The sequence below is a fragment of the Melospiza melodia genome, chromosome 24 (genome assembly GCF_035770615.1).
Source record: "Melospiza melodia melodia isolate bMelMel2 chromosome 24, bMelMel2.pri, whole genome shotgun sequence".
Classification (NCBI taxonomy): domain Eukaryota; kingdom Metazoa; phylum Chordata; class Aves; order Passeriformes; family Passerellidae; genus Melospiza; species Melospiza melodia.
Genome location: NC_086217.1, coordinates 7,520,335 through 7,545,705, shown reverse-complemented (window position 1 = coordinate 7,545,705; position 25,371 = coordinate 7,520,335). Strand labels below are relative to the sequence as shown.

General features: G+C 40.7%; 1 protein-coding gene across 2 annotated transcripts in view; it reads left to right on the top strand.

The window, feature by feature from the left end:
• The first annotated feature begins 4,219 nt into the window (after positions 1-4,219).
• The window catches only part of CA10 (carbonic anhydrase 10), a 151,084-nt gene continuing 129,932 nt past the window's right edge, over positions 4,220-25,371 (top strand). The window contains exons 1-2 of one of the 2 annotated variants that reach the window (XM_063175791.1): positions 4,220-4,450; positions 5,092-5,600. In XM_063175791.1, the coding sequence (XP_063031861.1) occupies positions 5,540-5,600 (61 nt within the window). In that variant the 5' untranslated portion in view covers positions 4,220-4,450; positions 5,092-5,539. Of the gene's footprint in view, positions 4,451-5,088; positions 5,601-25,371 lie in introns of both variants that reach the window. The other variant, XM_063175792.1, reaches the window with a different exon arrangement.

Here is a 25,371-nt window from a genome sequence, read left to right as displayed (position 1 = left end):
GTGGAACCAGTGGGATCCATTTCAGAAGATGTGTGCTCTTTACTTTTATAGTGAGACGACAAAGAATTCTCAATATCAGAAAATACATATTGCTTTTGATCTTTTAATTAATTCAAGCTTGCAAGAGATAAGGAGGAAGGCAGAGAAACAGAAAGGAAGAAGTTCTCTTTTCTGCTTTGTAGCTGGTGCAGGTGGTTGTAGAAACAGTCTCCCTCACACCAACAGAATTTGCCTGAACGTGGCAGAAATGGTCTTGCGCAGGTTCTGGGGCAAGGTGCAGTTACAAGCAGTGTGGTAAACCTGCGACTGCTGATAAAAGAAAGGATCACAGAAGAGGCACCAATAGAGGCCAAATAGCCCTGTTTGCCTTAATGACCCTGCTGAAACACTGGGAGTTTGGCAAAACTTCCATCTGCCCATAATCTCTGACGTGAGTCAGCCAAAATCTGGATGGCAAGAATGTCCCTTCTCATCATCCATCTCTCTTGGAGTATACTGCAGTCAGTTAGCACAAAAAACAACTCCATCCCCAAACTCTATTTTTTCATCTTTTTAATTATTTTTAACAGGCAAGTTTCCTAATCTACTCCCCAGCTGTGGGAAATATGAAATATGGTATGAAATATGAATACTACAATGACTGTAACCACTGTACCACCGAAGTCAATTTCATCTGGTGACTTTGACACGAGCAAAAAAAAAAAATTAGTTTTCCCACTCTATGTGCCTGCTCAGAAAACCCCAAATCTGTGGGTGCTACACTGAAAAGAATCCTAAGAAACCTACTGGGGTTTGTTGAGGAACTGCAGGATCATATGACATTTTAAACGCTTTTGTGACTGACTTCTCACAGAAAAACTAAATCACAGCATTTTACACATGGCTTTTTGAATTTGAAGAATGTTATTTCACAAATACTTGATGTCTTAGCACTGTTTGCTGGAGTTCAGACATGAAAAAGGGGAATTGGACTGAAAATGAGTCTTTATGATAATGAATAGACTGACTCAAAGGAAAAACACATTGATTGACCTCATAGTTAAGTGTCAGTCATCTACCTTCTTCCTTTGTTGGGGGTGCTTTTAATTTAAAATAAATTGCATCATTATCTGTACCAGCAAAATGGAAATTCCATCTCAGTTTTGATAAGGACTATCCATACTATCCATATAAAGAAAATAATTACTTTAATGCTTACTGAACAAATGGGTTCTTAGGGGGCTGTATTTTTATAATGATATGTTAAATTTTTTATCAGTTTTCCTAGTGAGATCAGCATTATTTATAAGCACTGAAGACATCAGCAAATACAATCATGGCAGTAACAAAATGTGGAACAGGAACACTAGAAATGATGTGGCAACATTACCACTGAGTACAGCCACATTCTCAGCAATTCACCAGCGCCTTTTCAATGGTGACTTCCTTAACCTCTGAACTAAGAAACTCTGTTTACCGAGCTAAAAAGGTGTTTCTATGTAAATCTGGCCTGAAGAAACTTGGGTGTCCAGCTTGCAACTAATATATTGAATGCATCTAAGCTGCCAGAAGTCCCAGCCGAAAATCTGAGGTAGCAAAATCCTCACAACTGACCTACATAAACATGCTTCAGAGACCTGCCTGAATCCACTTTGCAGTCTTTTTAACTTCCATACATGAGTAGTCAGTCCAATGACTCCAGTACAGCTTAAAACTTGCCAAGATTAAGTTTAAGAAGTTTAGTCAACTGTATAAATAGGAATGGAATTCAAATAAGGGCAGTAAATATGAAACCCCTTCATTTTAGTGAGCTACAGGAGCTTTGAATGGAAACACCTACAATAAAAAAAATGGGTGGTGCAGCCAGAATTTTCGTCTGTTTTGAATGACCCAACAATGTACACAGCAGAGTGATGTTCTGCTTCTGTCTCAAACACACCCTACTATATTAAACCATTTCCCTTGGGATCAAACAGACTGTGCCAAATTCTGCAGTGAAAGCCTGATCCAAACATCATCTCAGTCTGCAGAAATATTCTAATTGATTTCAGTGGGCTTTGGAACAGGCTCATATTGGCATCTATTCAACTTTATTGAACTAAGTTTTCCTGGGGAGCTGCAGGAGCCAATATGGGCATAATGACTTCAAAATCAAGCATGAAGGCCACTGCCAGTCAAACCACATCACAGAGAGGAAACGACAGCAGAATTAATTCATTATTATTTATCTAGATTTAAAAAACCATCCAGTTTCCAAATTCACTACTGTGTTTTTCAGGTGAAGGAAACTTCCAAGTTACCTTTGATCTTTCACAGATTTTTCAGTCTGAGTCATGAACTACTTATTTATCACAGGTGACTGAAATAATTATAAGGTTTGCATGAGGATGATAAGCTTACTAAGAACATGCACAAAATTTAATGTATTTGGGAATTTTGGCTATCTGCTAGCAGCCAACATCAACTACCTATTTTCTGCCATTAAACTCATATTAAACTCATATTAAACTCTGATTGATCGTCAGCAGGAATTAAACATGAGCTTGCCCTTAGGATTTGGCATTCTCTCATCACCAATTCAGTTCTTTGCTGACCTAGTGGTCAACACACCCTTTTACAACAGGTCATCTCACTTGCTTGTGACATTTATTTCCCCACAGGTGATGCCATAATTTCAAGGAAACTAGTTTGGGAACAAGGGTGACTGTAAAAGACAAGCTCTCTCTGGGGGTTTATTATGTTCTAGATTGAGATGTTATTGTAACAAATTATTTGAGAAAATCCAAAAGAGAATTCACAGGCAAATCCATGGAAATCATTAATCTGTTTGAGTAAAGGAGTTTAGTAAACATCAGTGGAAATCTTCACTGAGCATTTCCTAGGTGTGCTTACATACATCTAGACTAGAGATAGATAATGCTACTCATACCTTCTATAATCCCAGAAGAGGAGATATTAATCTCATTTTTAATAAGGCCTAAAGAAGAGAATTGCATAGAATACTTAAGTATTAAAATGAAACTCAGCATTCTGCAAACCTGTCAGGGAAAGGATTTCCTCCTGCTGTACAGCCCCATCAATATATATGAGAATTCTTGTCCATAAACCTTGAATGACAATGCCTCATGTCCAGCCTCACTGTTCTCAGTGGGCAGATAATAGCAATTAATTTGACAGAATCCTGAATCTCTTTGTAAACCATAAGAAGAGATGGAGTAAACATCAGCAGACACTGCTGCAGTGCAAAGAGCACTTGCACTACCCTGGAAACCAGCAAAATAAACACAAGCATCACACTGACTATTGAGTGCCTGCAGTCTAATTCTTCCTTTCAAAACAGTGATGATTTTGACTCATCCATCTGCTCTGAAGCACTCAAGGATTTCTTGATCTGCCACAATTAAATACCATCAGGTATATTTGAAACCTGGGAGTTCCACACATTTCTCAGAGACTATGGGAATAACGTAGCCCTGTGGTTTCTTCTCTTCAAGATGGTTTCCTTCCCCATTCAGAGATCCAGGCATCCTCCTTTTCTAGAATCCACACAAAGGTGCATTTTACAAGTATGCTCTTGTTTGCCCCAAGTATGGCCAGGTTTGAGAACTGTTTACAAACCAATCTGTTCCCAACTTATTCTGCATGCATCCCCCCCTGGAGGGTTTGTAATATGACCTCCGCACACCTTCCAGGAGCTGGGAAATCAGTTTGCTACCCAAAGCATCTTTCTCCCTCCCACTTTCCTCTGATCATCGAAGGCATCCGCAGTGGAAGCGGTCGCACCTGCTCACACCTGCCCTGAGCCCCTGCTCCCTCCCTTGTTCCACGGCAGCCCGAGCCATCCCGGCGGGCGGCGCGGCCCGGGGCATCCCACGGCCCCTGCCCGTGCCAGCGCTGCCTTGCTGTGCCCATTTCCCCATCCGCAGCCAGGAAACCGGGCTTTCCCCGCGCCAGGTGCGCCTCTTTTTAATTTTTTTATTTTTTTTTCCCAGGAGAGCAAAATCAAATCGGCCGCAGATTTAAACACAAGTGAGCAACATCCTCTGGAATGCAGCAGTCGGTCGGTCGGTCGATCGGTCGGTCGGTCGGTCGGTCGGTCGGTCGGTCGGCCCGCTCCCGGCGCAGAGCGGCCCCGCCGCCGCCGCCGCCCGCGCAAGCGCCGCCCCCGCGGCGGAGCGGAGCGCGCCCCCAGCCCGCGCCCGTGCGCGCCGCCGCCCCAGCCCCGCCGTGCCCGCCGCTGCCGCCCGCGGCCCCCGCAGCGCCGGCTGCAGCCCGGGGACATGGCGGAGTAGCCGTGGTCCGCGGAGCAGGGGGAGCTCCGAGCAGCTATGGTACCTCCCGACAGCTGAGGTGGAGGTAGGCGGTGGCAGCCGGCGACTCGCGGCTTGACCTCGATTTGTTTTTGGAACTGCAGGCTGGAGCGGCACGTCCGGTGAGCTGGGAGAGATAATAACCGGGAGGATATCTGGGGGTAAGTAAGGGAACGATTGCCCCAAAACTGGAAGCTGCTCTTTTTTTTTTTTTTTTTTTTTTTTTTTTTTGTGCCCGGGGGAGGGAGGGGAAGCTATGCAGAACTGATGTACCCGGGGAATGCTATCAGATATGCACTGCAGCGCAGGCACTTCGCTAACTCTCGCTTAGAGCCTCCCGGCGCCCTTCCGCCCCCAACCTGACAGAAGTTTGGGTCTGAATGTCTTTTCCTTCTTGTTTAAATAAGTTTTAAAATACTGGCGTCCTCAGCCAAGCCGGGCGATGCGCACAAGCCGCGCTTGATGCGGACTCCGCGCTTGGTGCCGTTCGCATTGGGACACACGCACACGCACACACACACGCACACACATTCACACACACACACGCACACACACACGCACACACACACCCCTCCTCCGCTGCCATCCAGCCCCGTTCCCACTCGCGGGGGGCTGCGGGGGTGCATCCCGGGGCAGGGCGCTCGGTGCGCGGGGCAAGCCCGACCCCTGCAGTCGCTCGGCGGAGCCGCCGCGGCGCGCCGGGATTGCGGCGGGGCCGGAGCCGGGGCTGCGCGCTCCGAGCGCGGCGGGGATGGCGGGGCTTGCCGCCGGCATTAATCTCTTTCCGCTCATTCTGTAGCAGCAGCAGCAGCAGCAGCAACAGGAGGGGAATCCCCCCCTCCCTCCGCCGCTTCCTTGCCCGGCATGCCGGCACTGCTCCGCTGAGACCCTGCAGAGTTTTGGGGTTAATTTGCGCCTGGCCGCCCCTGGAATAGAGAGACTCTCCGGATATCGGATCGGTCGGGGTTTGTTGTCTATGTCGTGTTGGGAAATCCGGTGGAATTTTTTCTCGCTCGAGGAGGAAGAGCCCGGTGTTGGCAGTTGGCTTCGTGATCTTTTTTGGAGGGCGAAGAAAGGGAAGGGATCTCGCTTGAGCCGTGCGGAGAGAGAGCTCGGACATGTGTTGTCAGCACATCTGGGGAATACAGTCTGCAAGTCCGAAAGGAAATTTGCTGGGATCGTTCAAACTGCGATATTGATCTTTGTTATTTTTTTTCGCCGAGGGATGCACTTGGCATGAGAATCGGAGGATGGAAATTGTTTGGGAGGTGCTTTTTCTTCTGCAAGCGAATTTCATCGTCTGCATTTCAGGTATGCGGCAAGCACAGAAAGGGCAAGGGAGCGGGGGGGAGATACCGTACAGGGTTCCCAAGTGTCCCCTTATTAGAGGCAAGAGGAACAGTTAAACCTAGGTCAAAACTGTAGTTGAAAAATCCATGGACGATGTGGTGTGAGTGGGTTGTGACAGAAATCGACTCTCATCACTTCCCTCTCCCACATAATTCCAATACGTGTGTCTTAATTATCATTCATTGGTTGCAGTAGACAATACGGTGTACTGATAAAGAAGATGCTTATAATTCCAGTGTACCTGATCGTGCTAATTATTTGCAGCATTGCCGTGATCCCAGAATTTCATATCTCTTGAAGTTCTTAAGCTTGGCTGATGTGCAGATCCTGAAGGGCTTGTGGTTTGTTGATGGAGTTGTCAAGTTCTGGTGCCACGATTCAGGGTCTGCAAAGGGTAACAGTAAGGTGTCTCTGCTGTTAAAATGAGCTTTAGTGTGTCTGTGCTGTGAATTTTTTTTTTCTTAAAAAAAAAAAGTCCCATTCAGGGAGCCTCTGTGCTGGCTGGGATTTACAGCTTTATTTTAAGCTTGCAAAGATTGCTCTCCCTTCAATATGTAGAAGGTAAGGTCATTTCAGTTGTCACCAGAGCTTGTCCAATTAATGAATAGGCATGGCTAGTTGTCTAGCATAAAGGATTTGAACAATTTATTCTCGGGGAAAACACTCTCTTTGACTGCAAAAGCCCTTGTTAATTTGTCATGTCGGTCATGCTGGAATGATTACATTGCGGGAGGCAGGCGTGGTGAGGTGGCCAGTTTTCTAGTTCGGGACACTTCGGGGAGCCCCCCCCGGGTGTGCAGGCTGCCTGCATCTCCCACTGCCCCGCTTCCCACAGGCTGCCTCTGCCCTCTAGCCATTGCGTAACTCCAGGAATGGGAACACAAGCAGCACGAGCAAGACGCTGCCGGAGGGAGACCCGGGGTGCTGGTGGCCATCTCAGTGTCCAGCCTGGATGTCCCTAAGGAGAGGCAGCTCCAAAGCTCTCCTGGGACCATGCAGAGATTGGCCTGGGCTGTGTCCCTGCCGCAGCCCCCTGGCAGCCCCTGCCAGTTTATCCACCCCTCGAGCCCCCGGGCTGGGCACGCATCAGCGCTGGGGGCTCAGCATCCCTGTTAATTTGTCCAGCCTGCACCTGCCCCAAAGCTCCTTTATTCCTGAGCAAATAACATCGCTGTCAGCCCACAGTGTGCGTCAGCCTTCCTTTTATCCCTGCAGACTGGCACCATCTGCCACTAGGCACGCGGGTGACGCTGCCAGCACCCCGGGCTGACCTTCCACGGGTGCCCAGTGGTGCCATCGGAAAAATTCTCTCTCTCGCTTGTTAGAACAGCAAAACCTGCTGCCTCTTGTCGCTGAAATCTCACACTTATCTATTTAGCTCGGTGGGGTGTGCCACCTGTCCAGTGCTCCTCAGATCAGGTACTTTTTAAAGTACCACGGTGAGAATAGCAAACTGCAGCTCAGTGCTCTCTTGGCCATTGTGACAGTAATATCCTGAGACAGAGAGAAGCTGTCCCGTTCTGTGCAGCTGCTTGTGCCATGCGTTTAGCTGTCAGCGTTCCTGGAGCTCCCGCCCTCCTTCCCTGTTCAGGCAGGGGAGCCCGGGCTTCTGAGCCAGTGGCATCAGTCCTGCAGGGGCTCCCATCGCTCTCCATCTCCCTCTAGCACTAATACCTGATACTGTACACGCTCACACCGTGTTTGCCTGCTTTTCCTCTTTTTTTGTTCCTTTTTCTCTTTTTTCGTTCCTTTTTCTCTTTTTTCTTCCTTTTTTTTTTTTTTGTTTTGGAGGGAATAAAGGGAATGAGTGAATGGTGGGATGCTTCTGCCACATGGTTAAAGGCTGTGGTTTCAGATAATTTTGACCACACAGAGGATGTATACATGCTTCAGTCTTGTTTTCTTTTTTTCTTTTTCCTGGGGATTTTGTTTTTGTTTTTTTTTTTTTTTTTTTTCAGGATTCCTCACTATCTGTCGTCTTAGTAAAAAGGATTAAGATCTGTAGATATCTGAGTGGCACTAATGCTCTGTATGTTGCCTCTGCCATCCTTTTTACACTGGGTTTTGTAGCAAATTATCTAGCTGGAATGTCTGGATAACAGTGCAAGTAGGAGATGTCATGAAGCCTGTTAAGGGATTGCCTCAGCACAGGATTGCCGATTGTATTTTGGCACTTCAGCACTGGTCATTCATTCAACGTGTTACTTTAAAAACCTACTAGTTGAGCACTACTGCTGCAAATTACTGAATTACTGGAATGTGAATTAAGGAGTGTGGCAGTATTTTCCTTTTTTTTTTTTTTTTTCCTTTCTTATTCATTCAGTTGTTTCAGCAGTGAAGACTCAAGGCAGGTCTGCTGTACGTGGATCTTTCCTGAGCATTAGCAAGTGCTTGATTCAGTGTCTGTTTAAACCTGTGATCTTCCTCCTGCTAATTCCAGTGGTTATTTGGATTAGGGCCTATTAGGGGCTGCTCTTCAAGGGGATAATGTCATTCACTGAATTGAACACTGTTAAGTTCTTTAATCATTATTAATAAAACTCATTAAACACAGGTTCAGTGTTATCTCTTTTGCTGTGTATTTATATAACATTTAAGTATAAATTATACTGAATGTAGCACTTGTGCTGTGTCTCTTATTTAAAATAAGTAATGATGAAGGTATACAGTTGACTCTGGTGTCTTACATTCATGAATTATTGGAGACTTAGTATATGGAAAGTAATGTAATCTATTAAAAAGAGGTATATATATTTTCAAAATATTTTATGCTTATTTTTTTTAATGAGTCAGTTACTTGTGCATATGAGAGATTGATTGTTTTGGAAGAAATTATACTGAGATTTAGAAATTTTATTTTTTTTTATTTTATTACTGGCTCTTCCATGTGTTTGGGAAATAATTTATCTGTGAACTTTGGGAACAATATTTTTATTTTCTAGGCATACAGAATTAAGGCTTTTGCTACTTGGAAATGCTTGTTTGAAAAGAGAATCTAGTTTCCTTGTGCAGATGCAAATGCGAAATACAAAATGCTGGAGGACCACAAAAACCATTTCTGTCCTTTAGACAGAAATGAAAGCCCTTGCTTTCCTTCAAAGTCATATTTAGTCCTTTCAATTGTAGTTTCTGGGAAAAACAGTCATTATTTGTATTATTACTTTTGAGGTTTTGTCCTTTTAATGATATTGTTCAGCATAGAAGGAGCACAGAGCAAAGGTAGTGAAGATGTCCTGTGGACAGAACGCTGGAATAAGCCCTCACTAGATGTTGTTCCTTTGAAGATGCATATACTGCTGGCACAGGAATTACACTGTTTACAGTGTAATTTACATACAGTAAATTACACTGTAAACAGTGTAATTTACTGTATGTAAATTACACTGTTTACATACAAAGAAGATAGGAGTTGTATGATGTCCAGAATTTCCTTCCTGAGTAATAATACCACCAAGTATGAACTAGCATCAGTGTTCTCAGGTGGCTGTCACCTTTGCTTACACAATAATTTGTATGAGCCATAAGGAAGGTTTTTTGTGAATTTCAGTACTAGTAATCAATTTCAAGAAAAAAAGAAAAAAAGGCTAGGAAGTTGTTTTCAAAGCTTTGCAGGATTCTTGGTTAAATAAGAAAATGAAGTTGTGTGAAGTTATTAAGAAGATTTCCATGTGCATTTTCTGTTAATATATCAACAAAATCATTTCTAAAACCTACATGGTCAACATATTTGTGCCTTCCTATGAATTGATATACTACCTCTTCTTGGTTTGGCTTCTGGGAACTAATATGGATGAAAGCTGTCTTGTTATTTGGAGGTATTTTCATCCTTTGCCATGCTGTCAAGGCACATGGGGCCAAATCCCTTCTGTGATGCACCTTCTGTGGCCTGTTGGGCAGCGTACAAGAGCCATAAATCATGTATGGTAAACAACTGAGATGGTGTAAAAAAACCTTCATCTATCCAGGAATTCCAGTACGTATTGAGCATCTGAAATGGCATCTCCTGGCACTGAGGACTGGAGGTGGATTTGGAGCACGTTCACACTTCATTTTCTGTCTTGGAGCTTCTGCAGTCTCTGATCTCTTATTTGGCATAACACAGAGATGCCCTAAATTATGCCAGGGCTGGAATTATCTGTGGAATCATGGTCTGTAAAGTCTGATAACTTGTCTTCACAACCTGAGATAATTCAGACAGAAGTATTCTTGCAGACCAGAAGAATATCAAAGCTCTAATGTCCAACATTAGAACAGTGAATGGTTCATTATGTTAGGACAAAAATGTTGAAACAATGCTAGTTATCCTCAACTAGTGTCACAGAAATAGCTTCTTCTATCACTTTTTAAAGAAATATATGTAATATCCTAGGGGAGGGAATATAGCACATACATATAAATATACACACTCACATATAAAAGTGGGAACTAGGCATAAAGGAAGGTGTAACATATAGAGGGTTTCTGGTAACTAAGAACTTTACCCATTACAGTATTTTTTTCTTGCTTTCATACCATCTCCAGAGCCTCATGTCTGTGGGCAAACCTTCATGTCTGCCTGGAGTTTGTTGATGTTACTGAAAATCCACATGGATTCAGTCTGTCTGCTCACGTTCACAGAATGGAGGGACCATAGGTTGGATCCGGACACTCTCAGTTCCTCAGCTCTGGAATGCTTTCTCACTTTGGTGATTTTCTTTTCCACTTTCTCAAAAGGTGGGAAGACGTTTCTGCTTGAAAATTCTGTGGAAATAGCCTTTGTAGTCTTCTGTAAATGTCTGCTTTTACCTTTTTTTTTGTGCGTATCTTTTATTTTTTTTTTTTTACTTTATTGTTAGTTTTACAACTAGAGCATGACCAGATAGGCACTAAAGTGCTGGAACAACACACATATTTTTAGCTTATGTTAAGGTAGTAGAAGGGAATGTTTATGAATAGTTTTTGTGCATATTAGGCTGAGCTATTTTCCATCCAATAAACTGGTGGAAAGAAACTGGTTATTGCTGCTATTCTTTTCCAAATCTCAGTGGTGTAGATACCCAGTTTTCAAACCTCTTCACTTTGTTGATTTGCCTCATTGCAATCCAATTGAACTAGATACCAAGCCTCCAAGATAAAATTATTAAAATAAGGAATCAAACCCCACTCAAATTAAGTGCTCTCAATTTAAGGGTGCTCTTTAAAATGCAGCTAAGGCTATCAAGAAGTTTTACCCTGGACATTTTTGGAAAGTTCTCAGTTTTTAATTCTACAACAGCTAGATTTTAAATATAGCCAGGATTGAAATGGGTTTCCATTTGCATTTTGAATATTCCTTGCATAAGAATGAACAAGGAATTCCTGCTCTTTCTAGAAGATTGGTTTTTTTTCTCTGTTGTTAGTGGTCAAAGTATCACTTTCTTACTTGGTTGAAAGGTGGTAATTCAGCTGAGGAGAGAGTTGCTGTTTTCATCATTGCTGATTGTTTGTGACTAAACTTAACATGGCAAAGACTGAAGAGGATGATTGGCTCATCTGGGCTGTTAATAGAGAACTGTATAAAACTCTTCCATCACTATCTCATTACCAACTCAAGCAGCAGACAAAACTAGATGACAGTCAGTTATGGACAATACTGAAATACTGGCATAAGTGCTATTTTTCTCCTGTTTTATTTTTATCTTTTCTGCACACCATGTTGGGAGGAATAGGAAATAGGGATCAAATTGTAATTGACTGGTTTAGAGGCAACACTGTACAATGGGACTGCATTTCCATTGTAATGCAATCAGGAGGTACAGTTAGCAAAAAAAATTGCACTATGGTAAATGAATTGAAACATTATTTGTAAATAAATAGGAAATAATTTTTTTCAAAGGATAATAATCTGGCATTTGAGAGAGGGGAGGCTTTACAGCCAAACCTATTAACAGTTGAATTCAAAGTTCTAGAGTATTTTATTGTTGGTTTTAACCATTGATAGTTTAAAAGCTGCCAAGGGTCTTTTACTGGAATTTCTTGGAGGTAACATAGCAAGCTATTATTGTCATGAAAATAGAGGGCTGAAACATGGTAGTGCCTTTTTGATGATGTAGTGCCACATTCATGCACATGGATGTTGTTAAGTGCAAACTTCCAATTTGCCAATATGGCAGAATTTGTCATGTAGTGCTTAGCAGGTGACAGTTGAGGTAAAGGTAACCTATATTTACATCCACCCTAATAGTCCTTGCAACTCCCAAAAATGTTATAAAGGGCTTTAGTGCTACTGAGATTTGGGCCTTAAAAATTGCAAAAATTGAACTGTGAACAATGAGAAAAGCTTTAGATGGCAGGTGTCTGTCTTCCTGTAGACTCCTAGGTAAAACCTTTCACATCACAGCCCTAAAATATTAATTTACTTTTACTCATCTTGGAAAATGGAAGTTGATCAGTTTCCACGTACACTGCATTCTGAAATCAGTGGTCAGAACTAAAGAAATACTTTCCTTGTCAGATGTATGTTTCCCAATGGAAACATTTCTGTTTTGAATTCATGAATCTGTAACATTTGTATTTCTGTAGTAAAAACAGCATTACATTTAAATGCCCCACAGTTTTTAACTTTTCTGATATTATTGCCAGAAAAATACCACAGCAGCTGTAAGTCACAAATAACTAATTAGGATGTGCTTTTTAGAAAAATACTAAAATAAGCATACAGTCTTTTTCCCTCCCTTTATCATTAGTCCTTACCTTGGTCAGGCTTTAAGTATGGAATGGAAAGAATCGTGCACTGAGTCAACCAAAGCAGCTTCTAAGCACATGCATGGAGGAGGCAGCTAAGCAACGTTATCCTTTTTTTTCCCCCCTCTCAATGTGTTGACATCTCTATGTTTTGGAAATAGCATTTGAGTAGATGAATTTAGAGGGAAACGTGGTTTCTGAAAAATCATCCTGTTGTCATTTTTGTGGGTTGTTTCCAATTTGAGTTCCTTCCTGCTGTTAACTACTATACAGCCCTGTTCTGCTTCAGGAATAATCCTAAGAGGATTTTTTGCTTTGCCAGCAGGACTCCTATGGATTATTAATGCTAAAAGAAAAAGATGATGAGTGCCAGTGAAGGGTCTTTTGTACGTGTGGCCATGGAAAAGAAGTGTTTGGAGTGATGTTGAAGTGGCTATGTCCTCCAGCAAACCCTACCATTCCCAGTAGGATGCTGTTTGGGTCCTTCAGAGAGCAGGTCGGGAAGGGTTCCTGCCGCCACAGCTGAAGTTTGTTTGGCAATTTGACATTCTTGGGCTGCTAGAAAAAGCATTGACTTTCGTTTGGCATCATGGCAGAGAAAGGAAACCTCGGGGAAAAAAAGTGGTGGTGAAAATTTATACCTGCTGCTAAAAGAGGATCACAGTACTTCAGTAGTGTTCCTGGGAGGGAAATTTTATGCAGAACGAGCTCTTTGTTTCTAAGTCAGTGGAATGCCACATGCCTTGGAGTTGAGGCTCCTGTTTCCCACGTGGCAGTTATGGAAGGGAAAGGTGTTTGAGCGACCTTATGATTGTCCCCACTGCTGGAAAGAAAAGGAGTTTACCTGACCTTATGCTGGTCTTAATGCTACTTCTGGGTTGTGTGTAAACACTTACTGACAGGAGAGTTCTCTGAATGGGACTGCTTTTCTTGGTTTTTCTAAGAATGAAAGGTGTGAATGAAAGAGGTTTGCATTACATTTCAGTTTAAAACAATTTTAAAAGAGTTTTGGTGTCAGAACTTGGAGCAGTTTGCAGGGAATACACAGTTCAGGGTCACATAAGGGCCCTAGTGTGTCCCCTCATGGGCTGGATCCTCCTTCTGTCTTTGCCTTTCTACTACAAGGTGTTTTTTATCCTCATCATGCATGCAGTGAAGTTATTGTGAGATACAATTATGGCATACACAAGAATTAAATAAATCAGAATAAAATTGCTTTCCAGGAGTTAGCATGATATTAGGGAAAAATTCAGATCCAGACAAGGTTCCTTCATAAACGTGTGTTATTTAAATTCTGTTTAAATTACTGAGATTCACTCCGTTGGTCTTTTCTTGCTCTGTTTGGGCTGTGAGTAACGAGTGGGTTCCTCCAAGTGCAGCACTTTGCTGCCTCGTGTTTCACATCCCCTCAGTGTGGGTGTAGGTGACAACACACAGTAAAGGGCACCAGAGATTTTGGTCCTAAATTTTCTCTCTGAAATTAGGTCTCAGCAGCCCAACAGGTTCCTTTCTGTACTGCTGGAATCCTTGGATACGTGAATTTGTTTTGAGGGTGAAACCTCACCCCAGGGCATTTTGCCTATCATGTCTAACTCCTCCCATTTTTTATTTTGCATTATAATCACCTGGATATGTGGTGTTTTGGGATATTTTTTTTTCACATTCATATTTATAAGCATTATCTTATTGTCATACTGTTTTTTGTACCTGCTAGAAAACAAAGTAATCTATAAGGACTCCACAGTCTCCTTTTGCTTGCCCAGACAATCCTGAGGGTACTGTGTGGCAGTAATTCCAACTGGAATTTCAAGTTATCTGCAGATGCATAATTTTTTATCTTCAGTAGCCCCCCCCCCCAGCACTCTCTCCAAATTGTTAACAATCCATCTTTGCCAGTCTGTAATTGTGCCTTTGCTCTAGAGTCATAGGTATTTAGCACACTGTGAAACAGGATGAAAAATACATTAATAAATAATATGATTTATTTTATTAGGTAACCTAAATATAAAAGCTAAAAACTGAGTCATCCTCTTTACATTTTATTCTGATACATAACAGCCAGATTCAGCAAAATGAAAAACTTAAAAGATATGCTTAAGTGTTCTGCTCAATCTGAGTCTTAACATGTAATTGTGTAAGACAACTTAGATTAAGGATGTGCTGAAGTGCTTTGCTGAAGCAAGGAGTAGCAGTGGTGTCATACATGAATGATACAAAATCTTAGGAAAAGCCTAGCTAAGATGAGCAAAAATTTTCATAATCTCTCTTTAAATTATACAGTTGCATAGAAAATAGGCTTTTATCTGGGTAAAATAATCTCAGTTCTTTATGTGGTAAAGCAAAGATGCAGGCTTTTCTAGGGTGATGGACACAGCAAGTGAAACTGTACAATCAGAATTCATGTAAACTGGATTGTATTTTGTTAATTCTCTGTATGGATATCCTGAAAGAAAGAGACACCATCTTCCACAATAGTAAACACAAACCAGAAGACTAAAAAGTGAAATTACAAGAGGTGAGTTGTAATATGCAGTGCTTAAGTAAGAAAGTTCCACTTTCTTCCCAGCACAGATTTTAATTTTCTCTTGATTTGATCTCAAGTCCTAATATAAAGAGGACATTCAATGGAATGGGAACTCACTTGTGGACCAGGGGTACCTACAGGAATGTTTGGGACACCTCATGCTGGTTCTGTGCAAGCAGCTGGCAGAGTTTAGATTAGATAAGCAGAGTTTAGTCAGACTGAGCGAAAACTGTTTGGGGGGAAAATTGTAAAATCCTTGAGGATCCATTCCTCTGTCTGGGACCAAGCAAGGCAAACGTGTCCTCTCCACTGCTGGTGGCATGTTCAGTCTGTGGCAGCAGAAAAGTTCCTCATGTTTTAAATGAGATAGGGCTCATTTAGAGTATTATGAATCAATTTCTACCATACACAAAAAAGTTTTGTACTGTTTATAAAAACAGCTGGACGTCTCTGCAATACATTTACATCATATTTATGTATTTGGATTATATCTACCAAAGGGGACAGAGCTTGCAGACTTTCTCCTTTCTCTCCTCCAGTCTTTGTCCTACTTTGGTGCTACTTAATGCTTCACAAGCAGCAGCATAACTCTCAGAACTCTCCCCTTTTTAGTTCCCTGCTCTGTGTAACTGGGACCTTCTGTGTCTGCTGTGTTTTTATGTTTTTAAATATTTATTCACTTTGCAGTAATAAAAGAGTGTTTCCGTCTACAAGGTAATCAGCATCTTTCTTTTAATGCTCCTGAAAACGAACCTGTGGCTTAGATTTCAGGCCACAAGTAGCAACAGCTGAATTTAAATCCTTTTTGCAAGATGTCTCTTTCAATGGCTTCTTTACTGATATCCTGATAACTGTTGTGGAGAACTAAATGATGAAACGTGTCTGTATTGCTTAATATTGTCACATTACTGACCATTCAGTAATTGATTCTAGTCTTTAAATGCTCCAGAATTTAACATCTTTGGAATAAAGCATTCTTATATTTAAAACCAGAGTATATGATGTAATACTAGTGCATTATTTTTAAAACACAAGTTTTTTTGGATGTAACTTTAGCTGATATTATATAAACTGTACAGAAATAATCTCCTGGCATTTGCCTAGGATGACAGTCATCAATTCCTACATATTTATTTAAACTCTTATGTGGAAAAAGAGTATTTGTTTTCGACAATTTTGTGTTGTATATTTTTCCAGGAAAGAAAGAAAACTTTGCTAATGTAGACTGAAATGAAATGCAAAATAAAATCTTAAAAATCAGCTGTTAATTCAGGGAGGTAGTGTGCAGAGGAATTACTCTGCCATAAATGTTGGCCTAGAGTTTAGTTAAACATGAAGCAAAGGTCCCTTGGTAAATAGTCCCATTAGAAAGGTGCCATGACCTCTGCAGTGGGGATGAAGGTGTGGGAGAGGACCATGCTCAGGAGCTTTGCTAGTCACGTGTCAGAATGATTTTCAATCACTTTGGTTATTGCTGGATTAAAATTGAGGCTGCAGGGATTAATGGTCTGTTGTTACTAATCCACTAAGCCTCTGTTCCTAGATCTTTTAAATTGACTGAACCTATAGATTGTTAAGTAACTGAGAGATATGGATTTGTAACAGTTTTAACTGTCTTTCTTCATGTTTGGTGTTAGCAGTATCTTATTATTTATTGCTCTTTGAGCCTGATGTTGGCTATTCTTGAATGGAAGTGAACTTTATGCTTTTTTATTTCCCCTATTCTATAGCATAGTAAGAGTGTTTCTCTTACTAATTTCATTTAGAATTTTTCTAATGAAATTACTAATTTCATTAGAAATTTACATTTCTAATACATGTGGACGAAATGTTACATTGTTTAGATATGAGCTGGCATTAGTAGAAACTAAAATTAGAGGTACAGAAATTAAATGTTGGATTTACTTTGTGGTACAACTCTCCCTAGCTGTTAAAACAGCCCCTATGTCCTTTCAGTCTGTCTGCCATTAACAGGGGTGGTTGTCACCACCACCATATTGTACTTCACCAGTAGGGGTTTTTTTTGCCTTTGTTTTCTCTGCAGAAGTTATGAAGCAGTATCGTTTTGTGTTTTAACTGTACTTGGAATAATCTGTCTGGAAAATGGAAGTAATGTCTCTTTGTAGCTTGCATAAGTTAATAACCCATTAAAATCACTGAAAAATAATGCGTTTGTGATTCAAATGGTCAGTATTTAGTAAAATTTTATTATTATTAAATCACTACGAGTGTATTCTACATCTTTATATTGGCATACAGCAAGGTAATATGCCTTTAACATTATAATTGACTTAAACTCTGCCAGGGAATTCCTGGGATTAAAATAAACCCTTTATCTCCTGCAACCATCTCTGTTTCTGAACCCTGGTGACTTGGCTTATTCTTTTGCCTTCTGGTTATCTCAGTTAATAGTATGTCTTGATTAAGGACTGCAAGGCGCTTTTACATCTGTTCTTGTCACAAAGCTTTGTGATAAAGTAGGCCAAAGATACCTCACCATGCAAGCTATGGACCTCCTGTTATGTATGTCTTTCCCTACAGATTTAATAGTGTGTTCAAATAAACCTGGGACTGTGGAAGTAAACCCAAAGCACTTAAATGAATTTCTGGCAAGCTTTCTTGAGGAAGAAGAAATTAATAATATAAGACTGAAATGTATATGACTGGATGAAGAAAATTAAGGTTTTGTCCTATCAGCTAAAAGGAAATACTGTCTTACTTTTTTGTATAGGCAATACTTTATGTAAATCAGCATAACTCAAAAAAGCTGTTCTAGTTCATTAACAAAGTAGTGAGCCCAGAGTTTGGATCCTGCAGGTTCAGGTCCTGGGATGTGGCATTTTCCCAGGCATTTTGGTGAGCCTGATATGCTCACTAGCTCTGTTAACCTGAATGTTTATTGCCTGGTTAAATCCAGGTTCAAGACTGACTTAAATATTGTAACTCTTGCAAAATAAATATGTAGTCTGCTCATTTCTGGGAATTTGTTTCTATAGCAGTCATACATGGAAAACCCCAATTATTGATGGTCCATTTTTCTAAAGCTTCTGCCATCTTGTGCACTTTTAGTATTCCTGTTTTTTTTCTCAGTTGCTCTTAGAGGCAATATTAACAGATGGCAGGCATTGCTCATTAAATCTGCATCTACACCTCTCCAAGGACTGCAAAAGATGTTGGGAAACAGACTATGTTACTGTAGTGATAGCTTAGAAGCCTGGAACTTACTGTGCTGTTCCTACGCAGTTTTCACTATCAGTGGATTTTGAGCTGTTGCTATAGACTATAAATACATTGGTGAAATGATTCTAACTTAGCCAGGTATGTATATCCATCTCCCTCATTTTTTCCTTCTGCATCTGAAGTGAATTTCCATTTTCCTGGTGGCCACTAGTAGTAAATCTGCTCTCAAATCAGCCCTTTCTGAAATAGCCTTTTGTAGTGCTTTTTTCATTGGGATATTAACATGTTATTTTAAACACCTTGTCTAATTGTCTTCAACAATGCAGAAATGTTGAGCCCCTAAATGTGATATGAGATCCATACTGCCACTTAGAACTAAACAATTCCGTGAAAGGGATCATTAAACTCATCATAGACATCTTTTAAAAAAAACCTCTGTTTTGAGACTGGTAAAAGAACAAAAGCAAGTTCTCACAGATTGAGTAAAATGTCTGTGTTTCTTCCATACTTGCTGTATTTGTGCTTTGGCAGTGTTATAATCAACAGCTCTTCCCTTTAACCTAAATGACTTCTTGCTGGACGTAAAACCTATGTATGTGTAGCCTGTAGTGGCCCACTGCCATTTCCCTGTCACCTGAGCTGCTCTTCCTTTGCCTTGAGGTCACTTTCTTCTTGCTGTTCTGTCCCCAGTTGTGACACTTTGGGGAGGTGAGATAGAGATGTTCCATTGTCTGACCCTGGATGCGTCTTTGCCAAAGAGGCTCACTCTGCTGAGTCAAAAGGGCTTCATGCCACTGTGGAATTCACCTTCCATACGTTTCTAAATTGATGGGGAGAGATGCAGAAACCCAGCTAGCAGATAAGAATTCTCATTTTGTCTTCCTGATTGCTCTGGTTTGGAACTAATGGGGTCTGACTGGCAATCCCAAACACATCAATATAACCAGAAACTTAGTACTCCCTTCTTGTTCCTCTGAAGTTTTATTTTCTTTAGTCAAGTGCTGGATCAGAAAGGTTAAGTTATTGTTGATTCCATGATTCATGGAGAATTAGGATTTAGTTCACATTCATTTCATAGTTGACCCATGTTAGGGATAAGGAAGCTGAAATGCATTAAGTGGAAATGAAATCTACCCCTACCATTTTTACAGAAAGGAAACAGCCCTTCTTTGTTTGACCTAGGCACAGCAAGGAGTAAAAATCAAGTTATCTCTCATAGAATTCTGCATTTGTTGTTTATGATTTTTTGTTTTCTTATGTTCTGAAAACAAAGGCTGAATAAAAAGGTATTTTAAATTAAATACCAGCTTCAATAAAGGCCTACCAAATACTGTTTAGGCAGTCCTAGGATGAAGTTAGCCTGGTTTGTATTAATTTAGTTTGTTTGTTTGGAAGATGCTGAAGTGAATCCAATTAAACCAATCTAAATCTCTCCAGTACAATTTCCAGTCATAGACAAGAGGATTGTTTACCTTATATGCACATTTTTTCCTGGCAATTCACAATTTACTCAGGGAGATTTGCAATATGAAGGAGCCATCTAAAGTAGCAACAAGAAAATAGAGATCTTTTAAATTCCCCAGCATCAATAAAATGAAGAGTGGGATAGTGAAGAGTGGAATAAAGTGTTCCTTCATATACAGTTAATAGAAATTGTGTCCCTAAGCAGGATTAATACAGAATTAATGGATTAATTAATTAATTAATATTAATTGTTTATTATTGAAAAGCCAGTGATGGGATTTTTGTCAGGAGTGCAGCAGGATTGATCCTGTTTCCTAAAGGTGCAATATAAGAAATGTATCAGTGCTCCATAATTTCAAGTAATAAACATGAGAATTGAAGGTGCTCCACTGACTAACTGGAATACTTTAGCTGTGCTTAGTTCTTCCAGGAGTGTTGCTTCTGATCCCAGTAAAACCAGACAGCTGAAGTTGTCACCACTAACTTTCGCCCTACCAAAACTGGACTGTGGGGCAGCAAGTGACTTTCACCTAAGGTATTTCAAAACTTAGGCAGTGTGAAGTGATTGACTTTCATTCCTGAGCATAATTTTCTCCTCACCATTGTCTGTCATTGCTTGCACCCCAACCCTGAAGATCAGTGAGGGATTCCCCTTACTGAGGAACTAAGAGTATTTGGTTGTGGAGGTTGAAGTAGAAGAGTGAAGAAACAGATAAAAGAATGAGATACAGATTAATAGGGAGAATGCACGTAATGGAAGATAGCACTGAGATTGGGTTTCCATATTGTACTTCACCAGAAACAAATGAGAAAGAGCATTGATGACAGTCCACTTTCCTATCTGCTTTTGGTTCTGCTCCTAAATAGTTAGGAATTGGATTGTTAGCTCCCATAGGAACAAGACAATCTCTGAACAATTGTCTGAAGAGTCACAGAGATAGAGGTGTAGAGACCCTGACTGTTCAGTCATCAAATCTTGATCATTTTTTAAAAACCTTTTACTTAGAGCGCAGAAGCTGCCAGAATACTTGAAGACAGAATTGTTAATACCTTAAATGCTGAAGTTCTTCACTGTGTTGCTATTGACCTTTGAAGAGTCTGACTGCTTACTGAGATTATTTCATTAGTATTTGCACATTGACTTCCTGCCAAAAAGTCAATCTGCTTTTCCTTTGCATGGTTTTGTTGTTTTGAAGGTCTTCAGCTGCGGAGTAAAATCTGCTATGTAACAAAGAGCTGACAGAATCAGATGCTTGCCAGTGAAAGCCTTCCCAGGTACAGCTCTGGTGAGGCTGAAATATTGCAAGTGTTTTATGTAGCCTCCTTTCCTTGTGCCTTACCTAACATCCCTATTCCTGAAGAAAGGCAACAGTTGATTTTAGTTCCCACTGTCCCCAAGAGAATCTTGTGCTTGCTATCTACAGGGTAGAATTTATTTGAACTTGAGACCTTGACTTTGCTTTTGTTCTTTCGTCAGCCTCAAAACAGTTTTGATTTTTTTTTAAAGATGTCAATGATGAACTTAATGATCCCTCTCATAGAGTTGTTTAGTTATAAGTGACATTATGGACCTCATGTCTTATTTAGGTGTTCAGAATTTGTGCATTGTTGAAGACAATTAGATAAGGAGTTTAAAATGACATGTAATATCCCAGTGAATAAAACACTAGAAAAGGCTGTTTCAGAAAGGGCTGATTTCAATTCATTTCATAGGCAGAACAAAAAATGAGGAAGATGGATGTATGTCATCTTTTCTTTTTATTCTCTTTCCATGGTTTCCTCCCCAAAAGGAGAGGAAGGTCAGAATGTCACCTGAAAGATCTGGATGAAGCTATCAACTTCCCATAGGCAGTTCAAGATGTCTGAAACATGAATGTCCTGTTTATTGAGCCTACAGGGCTGAGGTCAGTTTTATTTATGATAGAAAGAAATTGATGATCCTGTCAAATATTTGGAGCCTAGAGGACGAAGGTATGTTTTATAATTTACCATTAGGCCCTGGGTTCCATCCTTTAGTCTACTGGCAAGGCCTGCGTTCCACAAGGGATGCACTAAAGTAATTCTCATGTTCCAGTCCAGTGAAGTAAACAAACAGCTGCAATCTGCAAATGTTGCAGAATCAGGATGAATTTCAAGGAGAGCCCAATTAGAAGCATATGAAGGCAGCCTGGCCAGTCTCTCTGGAATAGGGCATGCTTGACTGTGGGTATTCATCTGGTGCCTGACAGGATGGAACTCTCCTCCTAATTGGAGCTTTTGGATGCTACTACAGCCTAAATGATATTCTGCACAGTAAGTCAGCATAGCTCCGCTGATCTTTCTAAATATACACCTGAGTTGTCCTAGCTAGAGACTGTCTCTTCCTAGAGGTGAGAGCAGTAAGCATTACTGTTCTGTTATTCCTAGGTTAATGCAGCGGAAGCTCTGGCTTGGGAGATTCCTAAACCTCTACCTGTTATGGCAGGAAGGTTTCAAATGAAGGATCTCTCTTTGCTGCCTATTTCTGTGGGTTTTTTTCCAACGTTTTGCTGCTTACTGGTGCAGTTCCCAAACTTGTTTCCACCTGAATCCAGGGCGTGGGACAAATGGAGGTGGAGCAGCTTTGAAGAAAAAAAGCTGAAAAAGACAGTGCTCAGCTCCATACCCGTGTCCCCTGGTTCTGTCCGTGCTCCTCAAATGTCCTTTCATTGCTGTAACTGCCAGTCTGGGGAATCACTTCCTCAGGCATGTCCTCTCTGCTACTCCCAGGAGCTCTTCAGTAACCCACTCCTACAGGAAGCTCTCGTGTCTCATCTGGGTTTTTCCCAGGTTGCTTGATCTCATCTGCTGTTGTTCTTTCACATAAATCAGATTCACATTTATTATGGTTGCAAATATTATGCCCACAGATGCGCACCACATCACACGCATGCATAGATTTGCATATATGAGTGTGATAAAAATGGAGTCAGCATCTGAGGGAAACAGATTTCCTTGGTAAGCTCAAAATAAGTTCCAAAGCCTACGTCTTATCAAATGAAGGGCTTTAGGCTAGATTTTGGGATCTGCTATAACTAGGAATGGCTGGGTGAAGACAGTTGTGCTGGGGTGGACAGATGAGCAGACACCTAATGTGGAGGAGATTGTGCCCAAATGAGAAGCTATAGAATGGTGGAAGCAGAAAAAGGGGAGAAAATTAGTTGGAGAAAGTTGTGAGGTGAGGGACAAAGACTGGAAAGACCTAATTTTGTAATCACTTTGGTAGGTACTAAATCAGGCTATTTGGTAAAGGGTTTTCTTTCAAGTTTTCTTTAAAAATGAGAGAAGAAGCAAGTGAGGAATTTGTACATCTTCACAACTAAAGTTATCTTAACACTTTAGAAATTCCATTGCAAAGGTTGTGTGGGAAAAGACATTGATTGAGCACATTATTGTTTTAATGCAGAGGTTATGGGATGCAGTGAATAAAGCAAGGGATTCCAGGAAGAGGAAAAGACAGTCACAAAGGAATTTAAGGTTTATCTAGAGAATAGAATTTTTTCACTGTCTCTTGCGGAAGTGTTGCATGGCAACATACTTTAACCAAATTTTTTGACAGTGTTCACTAATTATGTGTTCCTTGTTTCCTCCAAGGCCTGATTTGGAGAAATGCTGAGTATTTACAGCTGAAACAGGTCAATGGGAGAAATATTCTATACGTATCAAATGGCCTGCATGTCTAAATCCTGTAAAAATGTTCATTGGGGCTATCAATTGTCTACTAAAAAGTAGAGAATCTTTCTCTGACTCTGGCTTTCATTTGCACATGTGAATAAAAGGGACACCACCTCTTCAGAAACATTCAGGGAGTGAAACTGAAACATATTGGGAGTTTGTATTGTGTGCTAAAAATCCATTATACTTGTACCTTGGTATGCCAGGAAGTCTGGCTGACGTGGCCTTTCATGGCACTGCTGGTTGGCTTCAGTTAATGAGCCTTTGAGGGTTTTCTTCAGCACTGAGGGTCTCAGCAGTAGCCCCTTCTCTGTAAGCTCAGTTGTAAGTGACAGGATGAGGGAAAAAATATCAAACAGCCATCTTAAGGAAAGCATAAAACAAAGCCAGTCCCCTCCTTTTACCCAGCACTTCTACTTCCAGCTACGAGCCTCAGCTGAAGTTCTAACAGATCATCTGACCTAGGAACCATAAGGTTCTTCCTAATTGTTGGGTGCAGATCTGGGTTCAGATCATGTTCTGTTGAAGTCATTGTGGATTTGACCAGATGCAGTAGAGGAGAAAGAAGATCAAACCCTTAACAAGACAGCTTTTGTGTCTGCTCAGCAGAGATACCACAGCCTCGTAAGGAGAGCGGTCTTCTTGTTCACTGTGGTTTAGAATAAAGGTTGGGAACCTTTTCCGTCATGAAGTCCAGACAGGTCTTTTTGATACCTTTTTTAGAGGAAAGAGCAAACACTAAAATTCATCTCATTTTTGTCGTGTTACTATAGGATACTGTTAATGTGACTATGGACCTTATGTAACTTAGGGGCTTCATCCAGCCCCTAAAGTGCTGATTAATTTGTGTACTGAGGATCACAGACCATCCAGCTCTACTAATGCATGGAAAAGTATTAACAAATTTCTATATTAGCCTTTTATAAAAGGATACCAGCCTGTGTAGGAGGTAAGTAAAACATGTCTGTTCTCATCCATTAGGAATGACTGTGGTTCTTACTTCAAAGCCTGAAGTATAAGCTGTTAAAGCACTACTTTCTACTTTTACAATACCTTTCAGTCTAATATCTCAAAATATTTTCTACTACTCGTTATATAGAAATAAAGAGATGCTGCTGCTCGGTGTGTACAAATCTATTGGTAGGTCAGAGACAGCTGACTCACAGTTCACTGCCAAATCAGAATGGTCATGCTATGCACTGCATTTCACAGAGATAATTGCCTAGACAAAATATGAAGTAATGAAAAAATCTGCCTTGAGGGTCTGGAGGCTCACAGGTCCAAATCTTGTATTATTCTTAATGCAGATTTATGTGAGGCAGGGCAGCTTGGAGCTAGCTGATACTCAAAATAGGGTAAATTATGCCAGTTTTTATTACACTACTTAAACCCAATACAGATGTCTCTGTTGAAATTTTAAGTGGATTCTGACCTCATTTATGCTGATTTGTGGTTGAAATTGTGTTTGGAGTAGTGACACTAACCCTGCTAGTACTGTACCAGTTTCTGTTGACTGACTTCACATGAATTGATTGAGCCCTTCTGGGTGTCCCCACAAGACTCTGACTTCATTGAGAAACAGTGCTAGGGAGAGGGATGATGATGAATATATGATGAATGATACAAAATGCCTGTTTAGGTTGATAATTAATCAAAGGAAATAGGCCATTTTATGTCCCTCATGTCATTTATTACTGTCAACCACATTTCAACACAGCACCAGTGCAGATGATGCCACACTAAATTCAAGAATGTTGCCAAATGAAAATTGTTCTATTGTTTAGGCAGGCTTTTGGAGTCTAGGGTTAATTTCTTTTTCTTAGTCTGTCTTTAGCATTTCTTGTCACTTTTTTTACAGCTGAGGTGACTGAAAAGTTGTTCAGTGGAGAGTAGAAAGACTGGCAGTGGTAGGATTTTAAAATTGTTGTGCTTTTTGAGACAGTTAAAATTTGCTGACCTTCCAGAACACCTTGACATTTACTCAAATTACATCAGTTATCTGTGGATTCCCACTCTGTTTAATAACAACAGGATGGGGAATGCCTAACATTTTAGTGTGTGCTTAGCCTCTGATCTGTGACATGTCTATGACTGTGTATTGAAAATTCTTTAAAAATGTCTGACGAAAAGTGGTTAGTGACCACTTTTTGATTATCAATTTAATTTCCA